Below are 25,126 nucleotides of genomic sequence, written 5' to 3'. Positions count from 1 at the left end.
TAGATTCTGTGGAAACCAATACAAAGCCCTTTAAAAGAAGCAAGTTATTGATTACACAAAAGCACAGTCTTACCTGGTTTCTCTTTTATCTCCCCTGGGGTGATTGTATTTTCATTTAAGGTAAAATCGAAGATAAACATCAATGAACTCTACTTTTTCTGATTTGAGACCAAAATTGATTATTAAAGTAATTTCATTTGATCAGCAGACATAATGAAACATTTCCCCTGTACCTAACTGCCATATGCATATTCTGGGAGATCATTAATGAGACAGGAAAACATTTTGAGCTTTCTGAAAGAAAAGAGTTCAAGTGACACTTGTTTTTAATGTTCATAACTTTTTTCTTTAAGTCTACTTTGCTTCCTCTATCTGAATACACTGGGTTTGTTTTGTTTTAGTGTTTTTTTTTTCTCTGTTGCTATTTTTCCTTTGTATTTCTATTATTTTTTAAAAGTCAACATTTTCAAAGTCTAGTTATTGGCGTTTTCCAGGCTAACGCAGAGGAGAATTTTTAACATGAAAAAGTGGCCTTGTTTACAATTTAGGGTTTGAGCAGCAGGAGAGAGTCTTGCCATTATTAGGAATAATCTGTTTCCAAGCATATACAATGTAGAGGTGATGAAGTTGCTTAGTTAAACTAAGAGACAACCTTCTTCTGGAACACATAGCTAAGAAAATTTAGCCTTAGGTTAAAAAATCTCCTCTAGGGAGTTCATCAATGTCCTGAGTTTGCAGAGAGAGCTCAATTATTACATTATTCTTTGAACTTGCTGAAAACTCAATGTTCTTTCATTTGGCAGTGCTTGTCTCCTAGGATATGTGTCTGTTTCCAGTTTTCCAGCATTTTCAGTGACAGAGGCAATGGGGTCCTTCAAAATCTTGGGCCAAGAAAATTGGCCACAGATTTGCAATCCAAAAGAAATGGGAGGTTACTGAATTGAATCCAACTGTGAAGGACTTCAAGAATCTCCTTTGTTATTTTAATGTCCATGATTGTACCAAAGTAGGCAGGCAAATGAATTTCAGACTTTCCCCTATCAACATTACTTGAATAATGTTGTTGTTATTTCATATTTATTATTCCGCATTACAATGATTGGAAAAGTTAAAAAAAAATTCTCCAGCAATGTTGGCTTCTTTAAAAATTAAGTCATCTTGGATAGTCTGAGATTTAGTAAAAGGCATTTGTCATAAATAACCTCAGGTCCAAATGCTTATGGCAACATTTTTTAACTTGGAAGGGCTTTATTTCTCCATGCAAAGGGTTTGGAAGAGTGAGGAGAAAACAAATTGTAAAGCCAAGAAAACAGACCTCAAAGACAAAGCTAGTGGTTCCCATTTGCGTGTATCCTGAGTGATGCATTATGGATACATGTTTAGGAGAATCTACTCAAACAAATTTAGGAAAGTGACATCTTGCCTTGAGAGATCAACCTTCTTGTTAGCATATTAAATGTTCTGCAAAATGAGCTGCAAATTGAAATTTCAGTCTTCTGATGCTTTTCTTATTTCAAAATTAAGCCATTTTTGTAAAAAAAAAATCTTTTAATCTTGTGGCACATAATTAATATTTTGTGGTCTCAATTTGGAAAATGAGAGTTTGTGATTATATCTACACATTGTGTTGTTGTTGGAAACATCCTTTCTTCCCATTGATTTTTCCCCACAGTTTTAATGGCAATCAATTTTTACATTTGAAACATTTGTAGTGTAATTTATATGAAAATAATGGAGTTTTTATATTACATGATAAAGAGTGATTATACTCTTTTGTAAGGTTTCCTAATAAGTCCTTGATTTATGTTTACTTAAGCCAACAAGTTAATAAGGAGGTAGCTCATTTTAATTCTAGGATGCTGTATGTTCCTAGTTGAATGAGGTAGGAATTGGATTTGGTAAACTTCATTGCTTTTTATTATTTTAAAATCAAGAACACTTTAATTGAAAGAGTATCTTATAAACAAATTCTGGTGAAGTCTTTGCTGATCATTAAATAATACTCAAGATGCTACACTTTTTGCCCTATCCAAAACTGTAGATACTTTAAATTTTCATTTTAGGATCACGCATGTTGAAAACCTAAATCTGTAAGACAGTTTCAGTATTCAGACAATTTGATCATTTACTGCAAGACTTCATTGAAGATCTTCATTGAGAATGGGTCTAGAGAGCTAATATCTGCTGTTCACCTAGTAGATGCTACCTTAACTACAAGGCCTTATTAGCTTCAATTCCCGACTACAGCTCTCTGGTGCCATGTGAGCATTCCTAGAAATTTCATTTGGAAACTCAAAGCCAGTGATGGAATAATGTTCTTATTAAGTAGAAACAGTTTATATGGGAAAAGAAAAAAGATTGGAAAATTTAGGGTCATAGATTTTGAACTCAGTAGCCTGACACAGATTTTACATTTTCCTCTTGAACTATTTTTTTCTTTCCTTTCTGGAAGAATATTTATGCTAAAATAAATGAAATTAACCTTGTTTTATACTTGAGTTGTCTGTATCTTTGGCTACTCAGATTTATTTATGAGACTGGTGTAAAGCAGAGGTTGGTAAACTTTTTCTGTGATGAGCCAAGTTAGTAAATATTGTATATTTTGTGGGCAGTATGGGCAGTCCTGTCACAGTCACTCAGCTCGGCTGCTGTAGCCATAGACAAGGCAGAAACAAATACAAGTGGTGTCCTGCCTGCAAAGCCTACTTATGGGCACTGAAATTTGAATTTCAGAAAATTTCCAGTTATCATCAAATATTATTTCTGGATTTTTCTTTGCATTCAAAAATGTAAAAACTCATTCTTGATTCTTGAGCCATACAAAATAGATGGAGGACTGGATTTGGCCATGGCTGTGTGGTGCTGACTGTTGCTCTATGGCATCTTTCAGACATTTGTCTACATGCTCTGGGAACATTTCTGATATCCACTCATAATCCTCTGGCCATAAGCCACAAATCAGGGCAAGGAGACTGGAATTTGTTTTGCAGAGATACTTCATAAATTTACTCTTCAATAATTCTCATTTGGTTGATCAGAGTGAGCCTTTGGAATTGCTTGGACCAGTAAACCTAGTGTTTTGGAAGATAAACTGTGTTCGTTGGTGACATATTTTATTTGATGGCTGTACAAGCTGGGTTCAGTTCAATGGTTACAATAGCAATGCATTGGAAATAGGAGTAGACAGAATTCCGGACATTTATTTAATAGAAGGGCAGCCAATGGTTGGAAATGCTAACCCCTGATCTTGCCCCACTGTTCTACTCTGTGACTTCTTCTAAAGAAAGTGACAATGTATTTCTGAGTTCTAAGCAAATTTATGAATTGGGGTCTAGGCAGCAAGACAAGAAAAACTGTTTGTGCCCATTGCTTGATTTTTGGCACCAGTAGTGGGTGTCTGCAAACCCTGGACTTCCCGAGGCACCACGTCTCATAAAGGGAAATGCTGACAGTGCACACAACTGCCATCAGATGGCCTTGGAGGCCACTCCTCTGGACAAGTTCCAATTATATTCTTAAAGAACTTGCCAGGCTCCCCATGTAGCAGTGTTAACCATTTGCTGTCAATCATTTAGGATGATGAAGGACTAGTGACCCAGTTAAGTAATTTTTCATCAATGGGTCCTAAGTGTTAGCTTGAGAGCCCATCTCCAACCCTAGCTTGTATCACAGGGTGGGAGAGCTACAGGTTAAATCAGTGGTTTCTGGACAGCCTTTGCAGATGTGTGCCAAAATGACAGTTTTTCTTAGTCTGTGAGGAGAGAGAAAATAAGGACAATGTAATAAGCCTTTTACCAAGTTAAACGTATTAAAATTTTAAATTCTAAGATTATGTTCTTTCTTGACTGTTCTTGCATGTGCTTATTTAGTATTTAAGGATGGTGAAAATAGAAGCTATTTTTCATGGTGAGAAATGAGACAAGCAATTTCCCCCTCTGATCCTGATTTCTCATATTTAAAAGAGGACTAAGATAGTGCCTGCCTCATGTAGTTTTTTGTGGGAGTAAAAAGAGAAAATCTGAGTACAGCGCTTAACTAGTGCCTGGCACATAGTAATAGCTCAATAAATGTTAGCTAGTTTCACTATAATTATCACAATCATTGTGTTCAATGCTGGCAAATAAAAAATTAAAAACCACCCAATGTTGTTTTTCCTTTTCTTCCCTAGATTTTTTTGGGGGAGTGTGTGGAGAGATGGAATTTTCTGATCTACGAAATATAGATTTCATCAGTCCACAGTATAAACATGACAGGTCTGGACTAAGGCACAGGAAGATTAAACCACTGCCTACAAGGCTAATCCTGAATCCTGATACTAAATGAATCTCATATATAATTATAATTTTTAATATGTGCTATCTTGAGAACTTATTTAAGTAGATGAGATAGAAGAAGAAAACAATCTGAAATGACCTATTTTATCTAGGACCATCATCTTCATTTAAGTGCAAGATGATAGTACCTGGACTAACAAGAGTGGCTGTGGAGATGAAATATGTATTTTCTCTTAAAATGATCAGGAGCTACTGATGGTTTGAATGTGGGGTAAGATGGAAAGAACAGAAGCTAGGGTGAATCCCAGTGTTTGTTGGAGAAGAGTGGGTGCTGGCAGACTTGAGATTGTAAGGAACAGCCTGGAGTTCTCATCTGGTGACATAAGATAATGCTAGGACATCTGAATGGTGATGCCAAGTAGGAGCCTGGAACTGAGGGTCCAGCAATGGGGGGAAAATTTGGGATGGAGATACAAAGACATGGGTTTTAATTCTGTGAGGACTGATGAGCCCATCTTGGGAGAGAGGAGAGAGATGGAAGAGAACAGTTCCCTAAAATCAAGAAGTCAGGCAGAAGAGAATAGTCCAGCTAGGAAGATTGAGAAGGAACAGGCAGAGAGGGAGAAAAAAAAAAGTCTGTCTTTAAATTTAAGCAGGAGGAGTGCTTTGAGAAAGAGGGAGTGGCCACTCGTGGTGAGTGAGAAGGAGATGTCCAGGTGAGCAGGTAGCAGGGAGGCTTTGGTGTCGTCTGCAGAGACAGTTCCCTGGGGCTGTGCGGGCCTGAATGAGGCTGGAGCAAATGAGGAGTGGATGGGAGGCGAGGATGCAGGGCAGCAGACGACTCTTTCAAGATGTTTGGTCTAAAGGGAGGCAGAGAGAGTAGCCAACAGCTGAAGCAGAATATAATGTAAGACAGAGAATGACTATTATTTTTTTCTTCCAGAGGAAATCCTAGGGCATGTTGATGTGCACAGGAATCAACCAGTATAAGGACAAGAAGCCCAGGAGATGAGGATCCAGGGCTGGCTTCCATAGTGTGGGAGCCTAGAGGCCAGAGAGGGCCTAGAGCTCAACAGGGCACCACACAAGGGCATTAAGTTCTCTGAAGTCACCCTCTCTGAATTCTTACTAATTTAATCTTTGAATTTGGGTTCATAAGAGAAGCCAGATGGGAAAATGGACCATACTCAGGAGGATGGAGCCTTGGTTCATATCTTACTGCTTCCCTTGGGAGGGCTCTCATGAGCTATTCCCTGGAAACAAAACCGTTACCCTCTCCATCTGCAGAAGGGTCTGTGTGCTGATCTAGGTGTGAGCACCACCATCGCATCCCCAGGGAGCACATGCTAACGGCTCACTGCCCAGGCTGGAAGTCCGTCTCGTGAGTGGACAGATAGACTGCCTCTCGGCTTCTCAGCCACTCACCTCCAGTTATGGAATGTCTCAGGGAGTTCGGGTTGGAAGCAAATGATATAAAAATGTACTTGCCACCCAGAAGTTTTCTTATTGGGAGTGGGAGTGGACATACCTGAGGATCACATTGCATTTCAGCACCACATCAGTCCACAGTATAAACATGACAGGTCTGGACTAAGGCACAGGAAGATTAAACCACTGCCTACAAGGCTAATCCTGAATCCTGATACTAAATGAATCTCATTTATCTCAGTTATACATGTCCCAGGAGGGACAGCCAGAATGAATTTACAGAATTAAATGAACAAACGTGGGGGATTGCTCTTCAACAAGGATCATCAAACACCCAGCATGTGCCTGGCTCTGAATCCTGGACTCAGGGAGCTAAGGGTGAAGTCATTTCTGGGTGACACTCATCTTCCCTTTGGTAGCTCACATGCTGATCTTCTAGACTGTGTTACTCCTGAAGTATTGGGGATTCCCAAAAAACACCTCTTCTTCCTTGGAGTTAGTCTTCCAGGTCAGCATGACTCTTGATTTTTCACTTGAATTTCTCTGCCCATTTGGATTCCAAGAGCAGTTGCAATGGCTTTCATAACTAATTTCACCATCTTCCTCCTCTTCCTCCTCCCACTTCTCCTCCCCGCCCCCTCCTCCCTATCATCAGTCTTCAACTGTTTTAGGTCCACTTAATTTCAGGATGCCTTATGGGATAATTCATATTTACATTTATAAAATACTGAAGTCATTGCCAGTTTAATTCTTCATTTCCCCCCCCCCCAGGATATAACATACCAGGAAAAATGTTCTAAAATAAGGCTCAGGTGAAGTATTAAAAAGAATTTCTGTTTAGGTCTTATGTTTTTAACTATTAACTAGAAGAGGCCCGTTTGCTGTCCTCAGTGGATTTTAATCCCAATATTCCCTAGAGTTAACACTTTGGGATATTCTTAGGTGATATATATATATATATATATATATATATATATATATATATATATATAACAAATAACTTCATTTTATTTGTTTATTTGTTTTTTTTTTTTAACGTGGTACTGGGGATTGAACTCAGTGCCTTACACGTGCTAGGCAGGCACACTACCACTGAGTCACAACCCCAGCCTCTTTAATTATATTTTTTAAAGCACATTTGAGAGTTACAAAAGTAATGCCTGTGAATTGTCGAAAGCCTAGAAAATAAAAGCAATTAGGAAAAGTTTACCCACAATATCTTCACCTATAGATAACCATGCTAATATGTTAGAGTATCTCCTCTTAGAACCCTGTTTTCCATTCTGGCGTCTATCATCTCTCTTCCCCACTGTGTTTTCCTCCATATTACTTACTTAAATTTCCTTGTTAAATATGAATTTTGTTATGTTTTCCTCTCACTGAAAAGTACACATCCAGAGGGCTGGGGATTCTTGTGTGTTTTGTTCACCTAGGGTCCTACCTTGTGGACTCGATGAATGAACTGATGGTCTTTTTAAAATCTGTGTTTATGGATAAAAGGCATTTGAAACATTTAGAGTGATGCAGTATGTACTTATTTATCTTTATTTTTAATTATACCATAAATAGTTTATCTCAATCCCTTAAAATTTTTCATTTGTTGAAAGTATAATTTGGTGGCTAAGAAATTCTACAACATAAAAATACTATAATTCACTTACATACATATATAATTTTAAACATAGGTGCTAAAATGCAGGCAAGTTCTCTTATAATGCAATTTTGTGACATAATAATTCTTTACTCCTAAAAATTTTTGTGGCAGGAGGAAAGAGATGCATATTTCTTATGTTAGAAAATTTAAATCACTTTTATAGCATAATAATAATCAAAATAAATTTGGTTGGTTTATTTAGATAGGATCAATTATAACTATAAATATTACTTTAAAATATGTTCAGCCACTTAAAAGAGTTATGTGATGTTCTTTTACCACTTAAAGCTGACTTTAAAAACTGTTTATTGTAGACTTAAAAATGGTTCAAATGGTAAGTTTTATGTTTGTTTTTTGTTATTTTTTTATAGTGGAAAACCAAACATAACATAAAACTTACCATTTGAACCCTTTTAAGTCTATAATTCAGCAGTGTTAAGTAGTCATAATGTTGTAGAACCACCATCACCAGCCATCTTTAAAAATTTTTCTTCTTCCCAAACAGAATCACTGTACCCACTAAACAATAACGCAGTTCCTTCTACCTGGTGCTACTGATAACTGAATTCCCCTTTATGACCCTATGAATTCACGTGAGCAGAATCATCTGATTTTTGTCCTTTTGTGTTTCACTCATTTTATTTAATACGCTTTCAAGGTTCATTCATGTTGTCACAGGTATCAGAACTTCATTCCTATTTATAGCTATATAGTGTTCCATTTTACATGTATACTGCCTTTTGCTTATGTATTTATGTGTTCTGGACACTCGGGTTGTTTCTGCTTTTGAACTCCTGTGAACAATGCTGCTGTGCACATTCGTGTACAAGTATTTGCTTGAGTCTGCTTTAAAAGCTTTGGAGTATAAATCTTGGAGTGGAATTGCTCAAAGAAAACTCTTAAACTTCAGCCATTTCGGACATTTACCATGCTGCACTGCATTTATCCTTATCCTTAGACTGTTTCTGTGTCCTGCAGAATATTTTTCAAGCAGGAACCCCATAGACAGCTAAGAACTATGCCCAAGTCTGTAGTCTGTATGTCACTGTCAGTCATGCGGAGCTTTTGTTCACTTACACTGAAGGACTGGGTGCTTAGGCCAGGACATATCATTTTTCTTCTTATTCAGAATGTGCTGACCACAGGCAATTTCAATGGTCAGCAAATTCAGTTAAGAATAGAAATAATGCACAACAGAAGTTCTTCATCTTAGCCTTCCTCCAGTGTTGAGCGGGAAACACGGGAGATATAATAGAATTCAGAAATCCTGTCTTTGAGGATCCTAAGAGCTGTTCTCTTGCTCTGCTTCACAGCTTTCTCCAGTCTACTTCTTGAACAGGAAGAATATTCTTCCATTTTTTATTGAGTTCTAGGAATATGTAATTGGAATTACAACTAGCCAATATTTCTTCTGCCTTTTAACATTTAACCACATTTGTGGTTTGAGTTGGATATGAAAAGGATGTGCTGCTGTTTGAGGCAAAGAGTTTACCGTTTGAAGTCAAACACTGCATTAATTTCCTGGGGCTGCTATTATAAGTACCACAGGTGAATTGGCTTAAAACAAGAGAAATCTATTGTCTCAGAGATCCAGAGGCAAGAATTTTGAAGTCAATTGTTGGTAGGGCCATGCTCTCTCTACACCCTCTAGGGGATGACACTCCTTGGTTTCTTCCAACATCTGGCAAACCCAGGTGTACCTTGGTTTGTGATAGCACTACTGTGATTGGCTCTGTGACCTTGATCTCTTCAAGTTGTATTGGGGACAATAAGAATTATATGAAATAATGAAAATAAAATGTCTAACATATTGCTTCACATACAATGAATTCCAAAGTGCTAACAAATGTGATAATCCTTAGGTTTGTGAAGGAGTTTATGTTAAATGCTTTATGTCAGGATTTTGGTTTAGAAGGTAAAATATTTATTTCATTTAGAGGAGCTCTAAATTTTTTCTTTCCTTTCTTTCTTTCTTTCTTTTTTTTTTGGAGGGGGTAGCAGGTACTGGGGATTAGACCGAGAAGTGCTTTAAGACTGAACTACAGCAGGTTGTGGTGGTTCAAGCCTATAATCCCAATGACTTGGGAGGCTGAGGCAGGAGGATTGCAAGTTTGAGATTAGTTTCCGCTGCTTAGTGAGGCTCTAAGAAACTTAGTGAGATCCTGTCTCAAAATTAAAAAAAAAAAAAAGGATTGGGGATGTGGCTCAGTAGTTAAATCCCCCTGGGTTCAATCCCCAGTATCCCCCCCCTCCCCGGCACCGCCCCCCCCCCAAAAAAAAAGACTGAACTACTTTCCAGCCCTTTTTGACTTTTTAATTTTGAGACAGGGTCTTGCTAAATTGCTGAGCCTGGCCTTCGACTTGCAGTCCCACTGCCTCTGCCTCCTGAGCAGCTAGAATTATAGGCATGTGCCACCATGCCTGTTGAGCATGTCTAATTCTAAACATGGGATTCATAAATAGAATTCTGGGAAACCCTATAAATTATATTTCAGAGATTAGTTTGTATATTTGTGTTCTTTTTTTTTTTCCTTTTGGAGAATGGGTCCATGGAATCATCAAAGGAGTTCATCTTGTCCCAAACCTAAGAATGTGCTTGTGTGATGCCCACATTTATGGAGGCCCAATAGCCAAGTTGTGGAATCAGTCTTGGTGCCCATCAGTGGATGAATGCCCATCAGGGTAGAGAAAATGTGAGATACACACACACACACACACACACACACCCCGGCATGCTATTCAACCATAAAGAAGAGTGAAATCATGTAATGCCAGACACAGAAAGACAGGTACCACCTGTTTTCCCTTGTGTGGCGTCTAGGTAAAAATGAGATGATATGAAAGTAGCAGGAAGCCTATTTCAGAAAGGGAAGAGGGGGGTAAAGTCAGATAGTGGAGGTGGATATGATCTAATATGTTTATTTACATGTCTGAATATTTCACAATGAAATCCATTATTTTGTATAATTAAAATACACTAATAATGTCAAAAAATGTGCTTGCAGTCATACCCAGCAGTTCACTATTCTCTTTGGGGAGATTCACAGGAGATCTTCAATCTAGAAAAGTTAGAAGAATGCAGAGGCGTCTGCCAGGTGGAATAAGAGAGACCTCTGTGTGTAAGAGTGGGTCTCAAAACCTGGTACTTTTCTCAGCTCGTCTCATTTTAATCTCATCAGATAGTGTGAGGAGACAGTCAGCCACACTGATTGACAGAGTAGAGGACTGAAACTCATCCAGGTGAGAAAACCTGTCCGAGTTCACAGGCTAAAAGAGGAGGAGCTGGATCCTCCCCCAGGCCTTCTGCCACCAGTGTCCAGGGAGGGTGCTGTGCACTTCTAGGATTTGCTCATCCTCTTACCAACCTGACTCTTAAAATGCCCTTCAGGTACAAGTAAGAAAGCTTTTATCATCCTTTATTTGAATAAGAATGATTCTAAAATGACTTTTTAAAAAACCATTAGCCAGGTCACAGAGCCCTAGAATGGTAGAGGTGATTGCCTGTGACTCTTGCTGTGAACCGCTTTCTTTCAAAAACAAAAGTAGCCCTTATTTATTGAGTGATTACTAAACTCTTGGTGTGTGTTAATATATACTATTTCATTTAATTCCCACCCATCCCTATAAGGTGGGTACTATAATTTCCATTTTATAGATGAGAAAAAGACAAGTACAACTTCTGGGGAAAGATGGTGAATGGAACACATTCTTCCATTTTTCTTCCCTTCTGGAAATCACACTAACAGGAGACAAAAAATTCTATTTTAAGATAAGGCCCATAAAGATGAAGAGAAGGGTAGAAAAGATGTCACTATCAACACTGCAGAAACTAGAAAGCAGACAGACAAGAAGAACCAAGAGAACAGAGTCCAGGCTGCCTGTAGGGAAAGCTGAGAGACAGCTAGGCTCACACCAGAGTCCTTGGGAGTGGGGAAGGGGAGATCTAAGGTAGGGATTATTTGTATATACATTTAGAAACTGCCATGGCTCTTCTATCACCACAGCAAAAGGAATAAAAGAAAAAAAAAACCTACCCCACTATTTTTTTTAATTTTAAATTTGTTTTAATTAGTTATACATGACAGTAGAATACATTTATGCACTTTGATATATCATACATAGATGGGATATAATTTCTCATTTTTCTGAGCATACAAGTTGCAGAATCATATTGGCCATGTAGTCACATATATACATACAGTAATAATGCCTGTTTCATTCTGCTATCTTTCCTATCCCCTCATCCCCTCCCTTCCCCTCCCATCACTTCCCTCTACCTAATTAAGGTAACGCTATTCTTCCCTAGTGCCCACTGACATTGTGAATTAGAGAAAACATATTAGAGAAGACATTTGGCCTTTGGTTTTGTGGGATTGGCTTATTTCTCTTAGCATGATATTCCCCAACTATAACCATTTACTGGCAAATTCCATAATTTTACTCTCCTTTAAGGTTGAGTAATATTCCACAGAGTATATATACCACATTTTCTTTATCCATTCATCTATTGAGGGTTGGTTCCATAGTTTAGCTATTGTGAGTTGAGCTGCTATAAACATTGATGTGGCTGCATCACTCTAGTATGCTGATTTTAAGTCCTTTAGGTGTAAACCAAAGAGTGGAATAGCTGGGTCAAATGGTGGTTCCAATCCCAATTTTCTGAGAAATCTGCAGCATGGTTGATCCTGAAGTATCTGAAGCCCACCAGATTTTATTCTTTGTAAAGTACGTTTTCTTACCAGGAATGAGCCTGCATATTAGAGTGTGGCGGATGCCTGGCAGAAGATGGGGAGGTCAGCTAAATGGGTGGGTACTTGTTAGCTGCTGTGGCCCTGGCCCTCTCTTCCCACTTGGCAATTTTCCAATCTCTTACCTCTCAGTGTGGGAACATTCATGTCCTTGAGACAAGAGGATGTGACAGAATCTTTTCCTGGAGATTTTGACCAACCCAAGAAGGAAGAAAGATGAGCCAGGGTTATGGATGTGGGAATTTTTCTAACTCAACACCCTAGCCACAGCTGGAAGTTGTACTTGGAGCACATCCAGGTGCCTGGCACTTCCCCAAGAGGGGCTGCGTCCCTTAAACATGAGCAGACAGCCAGAATCTTCAGACATCTGAAAAAGGTTTCTAATAAGACCGATAGAGACGGAGACAAATTAACAACAACCACCACAACAAAAAACTAGGATCTAAGGGAAACTATCAGAGACATGGAGGAAAGATACAACAAACAACCAAGACAAAAATTAAAAAAAAAAAAATAGGATACCAGGAAAATAAAGTTCAGAGATTTGTCTTAGTGGAAAAAATTAAAAAAAAAAAAAAATTCAAAGGTTTACAAGATGAACTTAAGAACATTTCCCAGAACGAAAAAACAAAGAGATAGGAGATAAAAAGGTACGTTCAAGAACATTCAAAGGCCAATTTCAGTTCTTTTTTCTAAATAATAAAATGTCCAGAAAGAAAGAGAAAATAGAAAGTAGGGAACTACATAATTAAAGGGGAAAGCCTGGACAATGAATCCAAAGGCCATATGGTCAAGAAATTTTAAGACATTAAAAGCAAATATAGGAAGCTAGGTGCTGTAGAGCACATCTGTAATCCTAGTGTCTTGGGAGGCTGAGGGAAAAGGATCACAAGTTCCAGGCCAGCCTCAGCAACTTAGTGAGACCCTGTCTCATAATAAAAACTAAAAAGGGCTGGGGATGTGGTTCAGTGGTTAAGCACCCCTGGGTTCTACCCCCAGTACCAAAAACCAAACCAAAACAACAAAAGTCAAATATTTGATACTTTAAGCTTCTAGAGGAGAAAACTATTATGTCCAAAGAACCAGGCATTAAAATGGCTTTAGCCTTCTCAACAGCAACATGCAAAGCTGGAAAAGGAGAACAATGATTTCAATTCCTCAAAGCAAGTAATAACCAACCTAGAATTTAATACTTAGGCAAACTACCAATTAAGGGTGAGTAGAATAAAAGAATTTTTCATATATATAATATTTTGAAAATGTATCTCCTGTGTAAACTTTCTTACAAGGCTGTTGTGGATGTGCTCATTAATAAGAGGGTGAAGTAAGAGACACGGCATTAAAAGAGGAGCAAAGGGACCTCAGGGTGATGTGAAGGAAGGTGATGTGATGGAAGACAACTGCAAATAGAGGAACAGTCCAGCCTGGAGGAGGTCAGGGGGCTCTGGGAGGCATGCTCAGCAGGGTGACAGTGTGACCAAGGACACTGAAAATAATGAGAGAGAATTGGATGGCTAGAGAGGAGGTTGAGAGTGAATTAGGGGAAAACATATAGAAAAGTAAGCACATGTATAAACAAGACAATTATTAACAGGGAAGATGAACATTGTGCAAGAATGGAGCACCGTAACTAATCATAGTTTACTACGTGACTCCACGGAGCGTGGCATTTATGTACTCAGAAGAACGGGAATGTAGAATGATGATCTCATCCAAATCAGTATGCCAGATACAGCTACATTGGAAAGAGGGGAGCAGGCGGGGATTAAAACCCAAAGAGCAAGAAAGTGAGCTGAATCTTTATCTTCATGAAAATTCAGTAACTAATGCCTAACACTGAAAAGAAAGGCCAATGAAGTTATATCATTTAAAGACACAATGGAAACTACTGAATATTAAACTAAGAGGTAAAGGGGTTGCCCTTTAGCAGAGAGAAGTGACAAGTGGATCATGAGACTGTTATTTTATGTTTTTAAAAATGGCAAACCTTTTAGAAATATTTCATTCCTTAAAATGACATACGAAAACAGATGTAGATACATAACTTGGATACAAACAAAAATGCTTTAAGGACCGAAGTAGATCAAAATATGACTGTATTTTCATGGTTTTGTTTTTCTTCTCTTTACTTTTCTGTATTTTTATGTCAAACATAATTTTTATTTTTTAAAATAAACTTGATTGCAAATAAGAAATTGAATCTCAGGAAGACCAGATAAACTTCTTAATGTCGTAGGTCTTGTCAATGGTGGGATTCTAAGATTCCAGTGCTACCTTCACTAACTCATGTCATTTTTATCTTTCATCAAAGCAGTCAATTGTCATTAAAACCCATAAAACAGAATTATCATGCCTTACCACTCTCCCACATCTCCGGAGGTCTGTAGTGCCTCTTTGTGCACCATGTGAGCTGACACTGGATTGCTTTCAGGTGTTTCTTTGTTACCTGTCTAACCTATCTATTTATTCACACGTATTTGCTTCCATAAAGGTGAGAGTCTGGGTTTTAAAGATACATGCAGAATAGCAAATGAAATAAAATAATAAAAAATGAGCAAGGGTATTTGATTATTCAGGTTCATGTTCTTAGTTTGCTGAATGAATCTTCTCAGAGACAATTCAGTCTTCCCTCCCTTTGGAGAGTGTATATTTTCTGAGGATGTGACCGAGTCCCACCAGGGCCTAGCCGAGTCAGGGCCCACAGATGCTCTGTGAATGCTGATTTGATTTGCCAGCAAAGCTGGGGCTTCTGGAATTGTGATTCCATCTTCTTTCCTATCTTGCTCTGGCTGTCTTAAAAGGGCATAAGTGCGCCTTTCTTTATAACTGATTCCATTTGGGAATGCAGCGTGACAAAAGAAACAGTCATCTAATTTATGCAAAACCTGAAGAGGAGTCTTTTTTAATCAGTGCGTAAATTTTGGCTGTCCCTTTTCTCCTTTCCTTGGCAAACTATACAGTGTTCAGTCTTAAAAATGAGAAGGACTTAGAAAAGAGGCTGATTCTACCATGGCTTGGTAGACTATAATTTAATGTTAGTGCCTTTCTGTTACCATAGTGAGATACATTTACTTCTGTTCAAAGATCGTGCAGCTCTGACAAAGCAAATACCCTCTGACTCCCGCTGTTAATTATCCTTCTGTTGCTGCAGGGTTTCCATTCATGTCCTCGATTAGGAGACATGGTTATTACAAAGTAGATGGTGTGGGAAATGGCAGTTCTCAACACTTCTGAGCTCAAGGAATGAATAGTCAGTCCTTCAGGTTTGGGGATATAAATCCACCATCTGCAGAGAAGTGGAGACTTTGTTACCTACTTCATTATGAAGTCTCTTGATAGTAGGTCTTCCAGAAGATTCTTGTTAGGAAGTACATACTGTAAATGATGATGTTTTAGGAAGTCAACGTGAAAGAAAAGGTCTTTAAACATTTCCCTCCAAAGCCATCTGAATTCTATGAATGACAATACCCCATTCCTTCCTATCTTAATTAACAAGTGTCTATTATGCAACTGCTACATGCACAAAATGGTTCTAGTAATGTGGATTTAGGGATGAACAAGACAAGCCCAGAGTCGGCCTTCAGAATCTATATTCTTGGCACTGTTGGTGATGTGGGAAGTCCCTACATCATTTTGCCTAATATTTTGGCCATAACACAGTGATAATTCTGGGCTGATGCCAAGGTAGCTCATCTAATAACTACAGTAATAACAAAAACAGAAATAGTAATAATGATGATGGTGATATTAATAATGTATATATTGAGTTCCTTTTTTTTGCCAAAAATACTTGATAAGCACCTTTGATATGGCTTATTTCATTAGTCCTCATAATAACTTTGGAAGCTATATATGGTCAAAATTTTACAGAAGAGGAAATTGAAATTTAGAGACATTAAGTAATGTATTTAAAGTTAATTGCTAGAAAATAGTACAGCAAACACCCAAACCTGAAGTTTCATGTTCAGAGTCAATATATTCTGAAACATTTGGGACTTTCATATTATCAAAATTATGGAAATTGGAGCCACACAAAGTTAGATTTAAGTCCAATGCCTGGGAGGAGTTAACGTTTTCATCTATAAAATACTGATAGTATTATTACCACTTCATGCTGTTTTATCAAGGATTAAATAAAATAATACATATTAAGGTCACTGGATTGCACCTTACATGTAATACTTAATAGATAGGATTAGCATCATTATCTGTGACCTTAGTTGAGGCACATGCAGAAAACAGATGTGCAATATTAATCATTTATAGACACGAGTATAAATCTGCTTGAGACAGAGATGGGGGTGAGGTTGGAAGGGGAGAATTAAAGACAATCAATTCAGAGATAGACATCATTACCCTAAGTACATGTATAAAGACCCAAATGGTGTGGCTATACTTTGTGTACAACCAGAGATATGAAAAATTATGTTCTATATGTGTAAAAAAATCAATCAATTCAATCCATACATGTCAATGGAGAATGTCTTCACCTTGGGGTTCGAGTCACTCAGTAAGTGCAATCTTCCTGCCCTCCTCTGCTTGACCACCTGTTGAATTACTACCTATTCTGCCAAGCCCAGATGAAATGCTGCCCTTTTGAAGATTTTTGTCTTCTGAAGTAGAAAGAGATTTTTTCCCACCTTAGAAATCCTGTGGCTTTTACTGTTTGGTGCAGTGATTCCTAATTACATATCTGTAGACAGATTCCAGGAAGGTTTTATCAAAATCCTCCCAAGAACTACTAAAATCAGATTCCCAGGTCCAGCCTCAAGAGAGTTTGATTCATATGAGGTCCATGAGTATGCATTTTTAAAACAGTATTCATTTGAGGTGATGGGTGAACATAATTCGGAATCATTGTAGGACTATTCATGTGGCTCTCAGTACAGTACATTACTTATATTACAGTTATCTACTTCATCTGTCTTCCTGGGGAATTATCTTGCTGATACACCAATTGTTGTGGCTTGAATGTATCCTCAGATTTTAGATGTTGGAAACCTAATACCCAAATTCACACGTTGTGGTATTTGGAGGTAGAGCATTGGGGAGGGTAATTGGAATTAGATATGTCATCAGGATGGGTCCCCATGATAGGACTGGTGGCTTAAAAGAGGAAGAGAGATCTGAGCTGACACACTTGCTCTGTCTTGCCATGTGTTGCCTGCCTCCATGTTGTGATGCAGTAGGAAGACCTCACCAGATGTCAGAGCCATGCTCCAGGACTTCCCTGACTACAAATCATGCATCTTTATAAATTATTTAGTTCTGGATATCTTGTTATAGCAACAGAAAACAAAATAAGTTGCAAATGCAGGAATTAAATGAAGAAGATTTATAGGAAAGAAGTGAGGGATCAAATCCTTGGCAACGTTTCTCTCAGGTTTGAATGATCTCCTCCAGGATGCTTTTTGGATCCCCTGGACTAGGTTGGCTTTTCCTGCTCTATGTTCCCATCACACTCTGATCTTCTCCTTACAGCGGTGATGCTTGCATTGTGTGGAACTTGAATTAGTTTTACTTAAAAAAAATTGAATTATTGGAAGGACACTGGAGATACTGCAAAGTAATCAAAATAAGACTTATATGGATATGAAGCCAGACATTTTAATGCCATCAGGGATTGCCTCTTGTCTTTGATTCTGCTTTATGTCATGTATTGGCTTTGTTCTCATGACCTGCTGACCTGCTTTTCTGCATTCATTCAGTTATTTTCATGTTCTGGAAGTTTTGTGACAGAGGAAGAAACATTGATTCCAAATTAGTAAATCCAGCATAAGTTTGGAATGGCTTGGGTGATAATCTCACTTCCAGACCAGGGCTTCCAGCTTGAGGTCTGGGTTGTGATGAGTGACAGGTACCAGTGACTGCAAGCACTTGGTGGGACTTAGGTTGTAAGACAGGGTCCATGAAAAATGAAAGTGCCTGAATCAAAACAGGAAAAGCAGAGATAGGAACATTGTTGGGATTGGGGCTGGCTTGGTTCTGTACCATTTCTTTCTATGAACGGAAGAGAAGCACAATTGATATTCTGTGTTTTATGGATTGCAGTGAAGAACAATGTTTGAGGGCAGCTATTGAATCCTATTGAACAGGTCTCTATGCTCTGTCAGTTACCTACTTTGGCCTTAAGAAAATTACTTTGTGTCCTTGGGCTGCAGTTTGTCCATCTAAGAAAATGGCAATAATAGTAGTAGTATTTCATAGAGCTGGTAAAAAATTAGGACAAACTGTGTAATGTGCTTGGAATAATGGTAGATACCCTTACATAAAGGTTGAATATTGATTATGATAAATTATTCTCTTGTTCCACGAGACTGTAAGCCCCAGATGGGCAGATAATCTTGGATTTGTCTCTCCCAGGACCTAGCACAATACCCGGCTGTTGTTGACTGAGCAATCAGTAATTATGAGTTATCAGTGAATGTAGAACTGAGTTCAACGAGCCGTGTCTCAGTGCCTTTATCGCACTACTCTCAGAGCCTTGTTATTGTGGAGAAAAAGAAAAAAAAAATTAAAAAAAGAAAAGAAAAATCAAGTACTCTAGATTGGAGAGCAGAGCTGAACCTGTGGCCAGCCAAGCAATTATTGCTTTCATGTTAAACTGACTTTGCTATAAGCCCTAAGCAGTGTCATATTTAAGTAGAAAAATTGTGTAACAAATTAAATACACACAAAAAAAGGGTAGCTAAGACTTTTGCTTCACTATTTGTCCTCTCCTCTGGGGAATTTACCTGATTTTGGAACTCCTTACTTAATCAGACTGCACTGGTTTAACCTGCTACTAAGTGTGACCATATAGCATTGGAATTTAACATTGTACTGTGTAAGCAAAACATTTACTAAAAAAATTATCAGCATAAGCAAGATTCAGGGGATGTACTTTAAGAGGATATTCTTGCAAAACACTTCAGAAGCATCTACTTCTTAGCACCCACATTGGCATGAATGCATATGAAGAAATTACCAATTGTTTTGAAAACTTGGAATTTAGAAACTTATATTCTGATCATCTTGAGTAAGGGCAACATAATTTACTCTAAGGTAAATATTTGAGTAAAAGATTTAAAAAATGAAAGCATTTGCAACTATAAAAATCCATGTCAAAACTGTTAATTTAAAAGAGAAGCACATGTTTTCAAAACAATCTCGAAGATTAAAAAAAAAACCCAGTTACAGTGGGACAAGAGGAAAAGATGGATATATTTGACTATAAAATTTGAAACTCCTACAATCTTAAAATGTTTTAAAGCCAAATGGACAGCTTAGAAAAAATATTTCTGAGATGTTAAAAGAGATAATTAATTTACTTATTTTTTTTTTTTGGGGTATCAGGAATTAAATTCAGAGGCACTTGACCACTAAGCCACATCTCCAGCCCTATTTTGTATTTTATTTAGAGACAGAGTCTCACTGAGTTGCTTAGCGCCTCGCTGTTGCTGAAGCTGGCTTTGAATTTGTGATCCTTCTGCCTCAGTGTCCCCAGCCGCTGGGATTACAGGTGTGCACCACTGCACCCAGCTTACTTAATATTTTTAAGTGCACTTGCAAATTGAAAAGGCCAATGACTCATAACAATAGGAAAAAGATGAGAATAGGCAGATTTCTGGAAAAAACATGGATACTCATATACAGCTTTGCTGATTATTAAAGACACATATGATAAATCAATAATTTAGTCTTTTTCATTGTCAAATCCTGGAGAGTTGATGTCATAGTGTTGGCAAGGTGGTGGATAGAAAGTTGTTATTACACGTTTTTTACATCCTTGGAGTGCTACTGACGATATCTGTTACACTATACAATTTGCATATACTTTCGCCAGCAGATTTACTTCTATAAATTTTAGTCCACAAAAATGCACAAGAGCTCATCATGTATATCTGAAGTAGTATTGATGGTAATAGTGGTAATGAAATCATCTTTCAAATTTCATTGATAAAACTGTTTTATGCTACACTACACAATAGAAAACAAAGGAGCTGTTTAAAATATTTGTAAGGGATGGTATGAATGGACAGAGACAATAGGTTTAGAAAGATCTTAGCAGTCTATACTCCTATGAAAATGACAGCATATTGCTTTTGCTGTCAAAAAAATACACATATTCGGAGATAATCTCTTAAAGGATATGCAAGAGTTTGTTAGCAGTGGTGGCTTTGTGGGGCGGAACTGAACATTTGGAAAGGAAAGAAGCCTAATTTTCGTTGAATAATTGTACTTTTAAAAAAATGATTTGCAATTTTTAGTTTTCAGTAGGCCAGACATTACACTTCCGGTTTAGTGTCTCATCTTCAAAGCCACATGTGAGTTAGGTTTAATTAGCTTCATTTTATAGATGGGACATTGTGATTTGGAAAGACTGAGCAACTCATCTAGGGTCACACAGCTGCTGTCCTTGTTCCGTCCTCAATAGAAAGATTTACATAAACAGCAAGATGTACTGTTCTCAACAGACTCCCATATGTTTGTGATTTGGTCCTTACTAAAGCTGGAATCAATTTTTTTAGGAAAATAAATAAAATGTTTTTCAGATATTTTCACCTCAAAAATAAGAAGAAATAGAATTTCTGCTTTACCTTCTAGAATGTTCTAAATTCCAGGGGTCATGGTGTAATTCCAAACTGTAAAGTGGGTTTTCTATTTTCTTTCCTTCAAAACTGTTGATTGCATAGAATGTTGAGATTAGGAGGTGGTAACAAAAATAGTAGAAAGAAAATAACAGCATCAAACCTGGGTGTCAGAATCAACATTCTTATGTTTAGGGAAAGTCTTGGAAAATCAGATTTGACTCATGTAAATTCTAAAAGGAGAGAGGAAGAATTCCTATGTGGCTTCCTCAGATTCTACTGCTGGGTTGAGTAGACACACCCTAAGAATAACACAAAGACAACCATGAAAATAGTGGATAAGAGCTCGGGTCCAGGACCAGAAAGTTTTCTCCCTTAGGCATGTCCTGTATACCTATAATTACTATTGGATTTCTGTTGACAAAATATCCATAATTCTGAATTCATCTCTCTCTCTCTCTCTCTCTCTCGTTTTGTCAGAATTTATGGGGTTTGGTTCCATTTTCAAATTAGCTTCCTCCTTACAAGTGATTCTGTTGTTGGGCATTTAAGAAAAGATTCAATAAAAGCCTCTCCTGTCACTTCTCACCTGCCACTGGCTCTCTTCCTAGGTTGTGTTGTTACAAGTGGAAGCAACATTAGGTAGTGTGGTTTGGACCAGAGTCTGCTCTTTCTTTGACCGACTAGACAAAAAGAAATAAATGAGATGCCTTCTCTCTAAATCAGGCCTGTCACTTTTCCAAGACCTGAAAAAGTGGGAGGATATATTAATTTAGGCAGTTTTGCTAGTGCAAATTTACTAGGAACCTGATATGTAATCCTTTATTATTTCCATTAAAATGTAAAATGTTTCATAAATAGACATGATTCATGGAATGGATTAATATCACAATGATATTAGGTACAATGCCTGGAGATTCCAAGTATCATTACAGCATTGGAGTCTAGGCTGCTAGTTGAAAAATCACACTGAGATATTGGATTTACTCAAGATAAAACTTTGGACTTTTAGATAAATCCTAATCATTTTTTTTCCAGCACTACTATGGTAAATAACTCAGACTCTTACATGGTGCGTACAGAAAATATTGCTTTTCTTATTTTAGTATGAAACTCCAAAGAAACTGTATAAAAGTATTTTATAAATTATTTTGATCCCAACTCAAGTTAAAAAAAAATCACATATCTATACACATACATAAAACTAAAACAAAAGTTTTCCAGGTAATAGTACTCTTACCTCATTTGAGGCATTTCTGGTACTTTCTAGTCTGTTCTATTTCATTTAAAAGGTTACTGTTTCTTAGGACTGCTGATTTTATTTCTAACAGCTTGGAAGACATGGCTTTAGGGGACCCAGATGCTCACACCGCTCATATTTACAAGAAGCCATTGTTTGAGGGCTCTTGTGTGTCCTTTTAGCTTGATTTGATTGATTTTCTGGGAACTCACGTAGTGTGAGTCACTGTGCTGGACTCTGGGAACTGCAGAGTTTGCCTCTCCTTACATGAGTTGGGAGTGTTCTGAGGGGCAGGAAATCCAGGGGGAGCAAAAAGACTATCTTTTATCTCAAGTCATATGGTTATTTTGACTCCAAATCCAGTAGGATATATAAAATACAGACTCCCTGCGTGATTGAGTAGGGTTTTATTTGGAAGTTCAGAAGAGGAGACAATGAAGTCATTTATAAAAATAAAAATTTTTGACCTTCAGAAAACTCAGCAAGATCTCCAGCTGACCCTTTACCACCTCTTTGCTCTTCAGAAGGGGATAATCTAATTATTCTTGAAAAAAAAGGGACAAAGCAGGTCTTTCAAAGAGATGAGTAGCCTCTTGTAGAGTTTCACTACATTTTCTGAAAATACTCTTAAAATTGCTCATATGAATTTATCCATCTATATTCTTATTTCAAAACCAGTAAACAAGGTCAAGTATTTTTCAAGGTCATCAGGGCAAGAAAGGAAAGATTGTCACCAGTCAGGGAGAAACTATAGAGTTTTTTCTTCCCATCACCAAGCATTCATGAGCATTCACCTCAGAGACCTTGCAGCCTGCACACTAAACCTCTGCTGCTTCCTACTGCTAGGAGCCAAAGATTTAAACTGGCACATGTGGATGGTCATCTCAGTTTCAGAGCACTTTTGAATGGACTTCTGTACACATAAACATCCTTACCTGTTAGCTCTCTATGCGTTGGAGATGAGCTTATTTTGCAGACTTATGGGCATAGTAGTTTCCTATTTGGGAAACTGAAATCATTTAGATAAGAGGAGTGTTTGTAGGGACAGAGTAGACAAGGAGAATATTTTTAAAGTGCTGGTCCTATGTAGAGCCACTGTCCTTTAGCACCAGGTCTCTTTTCATGATCATTGTGTTCAGAGGTATTTCTCCTGACCTTGCTGCCTGTGCCCAACCCCCTGATCTATGTGCTTAGAGCGCTACAACCTCTATTTTTCTCTGCATGAGTTTTAATTTTCCATTTATTTTATGACTATTTAATCCATAAGTCTATCTCTATAGATCCCCTACTGTATTTACTTTAGGCTTCATAAAGCATATATTTTATTTTTACTTGATTATTAATGTCTCCCAGGCACTGAGCACTGTGATTAATACATAAGTGCCCAGTAAGTCTTTATTGGATGAATAAATTGGCATTTAAGGTAATTGGCATGTGGGTTTAAACAGGGTATTTCAGCTTAGACCAATTTTTGTTTATTACTGATTAGCTACTAAAGAGCAATTGATAATTACTCATAATGTTCTTCTTTTTTGTTGTTTTGCAGTCAACTTTGACCACTTTGAAATTTTGCGAGCCATTGGGAAAGGCAGTTTTGGGAAGGTGAGAACCAAATTGATTAACCACCAGCAGAGCAACATAGCATAAGAAACAGAGGGTTTGAGAACATTCAGATTATTGAGTTATTGGGATCATTTGGAAAAGCAATTCAGAGAAGTTTTATAATTGATTTTTTATGAAATCATCACCATAATTTTTAAAAAGTATGTGAAATGCAGCTACATGACAACTATATCCTGTTTTTAGAATTGTCTCATTTAAGTCGAATCTGTTTACTTTCTCCAGAGTTCTCTACTCTTTGCTCTCTATTCTAATGGATATTAAGATTGTGGAATGATTTTCAAATTGTACCAGCTGTATCTCCAGTAGTAGTTATCTTGTCAGTGTGGAGTTAATTCTTTCCGGTAGAAAAGAAGCACCTAATATCAATTTTCTTTTTCCCAGATGTACCATGCTTTTATTTTCAAAAATCTACCATAAAAAATATACAGTCTAAATTTTGTAAGAACTTTCCAGATTCAAACCCCAACTATTAGTTTCTCAGTGGAGACATATTTTAAGAATAATTTTTCATATTTCAGATTAAATTTGCATTTCACGTTATCAGGTACTATATGGGCCTCTAAGGAAATTTCACAAACATGGACATCGTATTTGATGTTTCTAGTGCTTTGAGTCCTTTTCTTTACATCCCCTATGGGGGTAAACAGATACTGTTTGCACAGTACTGTTCAACTTGACAATGTAGCCATGCCCTTTGCAGCCTCTTAAAGCAGGAATAAGGATGCTGTTACTAGACAATTCCTGATATGGAGGCAGATTTAAATGCTGTCCAAATAATTCCAGAAGCAAAGCTAGGCCAACTTGTTTGAGAAAGCAGCGATTCAAGAATTGATCTGATGCATGGGGGAGAAAAGGAAATTTTTGCTCTGCAATCAGAGCTAAGTGGGGGACTTTAACAGAGAATTTGCAGGTGATGGGGCACCTCAGCCATGCTAAGGAACAGGTCCTGTTTTGTCCCTCATAGCCACATTCCATTGTGTCCTTAGTCACTTGCTCACTTGGGTTTGCATCCCTAGGTCTGCATTGTGCAGAAGAACGATACCAAGAAGATGTATGCTATGAAGTACATGAATAAACAAAAGTGTGTGGAGCGCAACGAAGTGAGGAACGTCTTCAAGGAGCTACAGATCATGCAGGGCCTGGAGCACCCTTTCCTGGTAAACTTGTGGTAAGTGATTTGACAGAGCCTGGGAAAAGAGACACTCCAATTTCATCCTTAAATACGATTACATAAACACATCTCATTGGCAGGTGTGTACTTGCAAAATGCTCATTTAGATCTTTTCTTTTTTTATTGATTTAAAAAATGACATCAGAATGCATTATAATTCTTATTATACATATATACCACAATTTTTCATATCTCTGTATATAAAGTATGTTGACACCCAATTTGTGTCTTCATACATGTACTTTGGATAATGATGTCCATCACATTCTACTATCCTTGCTAATCCCCTGCCCCCTCCTTTTCCCTCTCACCCCTCTTCCCTATCTAGAATTCATCTAATCCTTCGCCTCCCTACCCCACTATTAGACAGCCTCCTATATCAGATAAAACATTCAGCATTTGTTTTTGGGGGATTGGC

General features: G+C 37.6%; 1 protein-coding gene across 1 annotated transcript in view; it reads left to right on the top strand.

Annotated features, from left to right (window-relative positions):
* The window catches only part of Stk32a (serine/threonine kinase 32A), a 123,535-nt gene that overhangs the window by 10,229 nt on the left and 88,180 nt on the right, over positions 1–25,126 (top strand). The window contains exons 3-4 of the mRNA XM_046460396.2: positions 23,461–23,516; positions 24,554–24,705. Coding sequence (XP_046316352.1) covers positions 23,461–23,516; positions 24,554–24,705 — 208 coding nt within the window. The remainder of the gene's footprint in view (positions 1–23,460; positions 23,517–24,553; positions 24,706–25,126) is intronic.

This window comes from Marmota monax, unplaced genomic scaffold, assembly GCF_021218885.2.
Source record: "Marmota monax isolate L192 unplaced genomic scaffold, Marmota_monax_Labrador192_F-V1.1 WCK01_AAM20220418_F8-fsc00006, whole genome shotgun sequence".
In the NCBI taxonomy this organism is placed as follows: domain Eukaryota; kingdom Metazoa; phylum Chordata; class Mammalia; order Rodentia; family Sciuridae; genus Marmota; species Marmota monax.
This window is presented reverse-complemented; position numbering and strand designations above follow the sequence as displayed.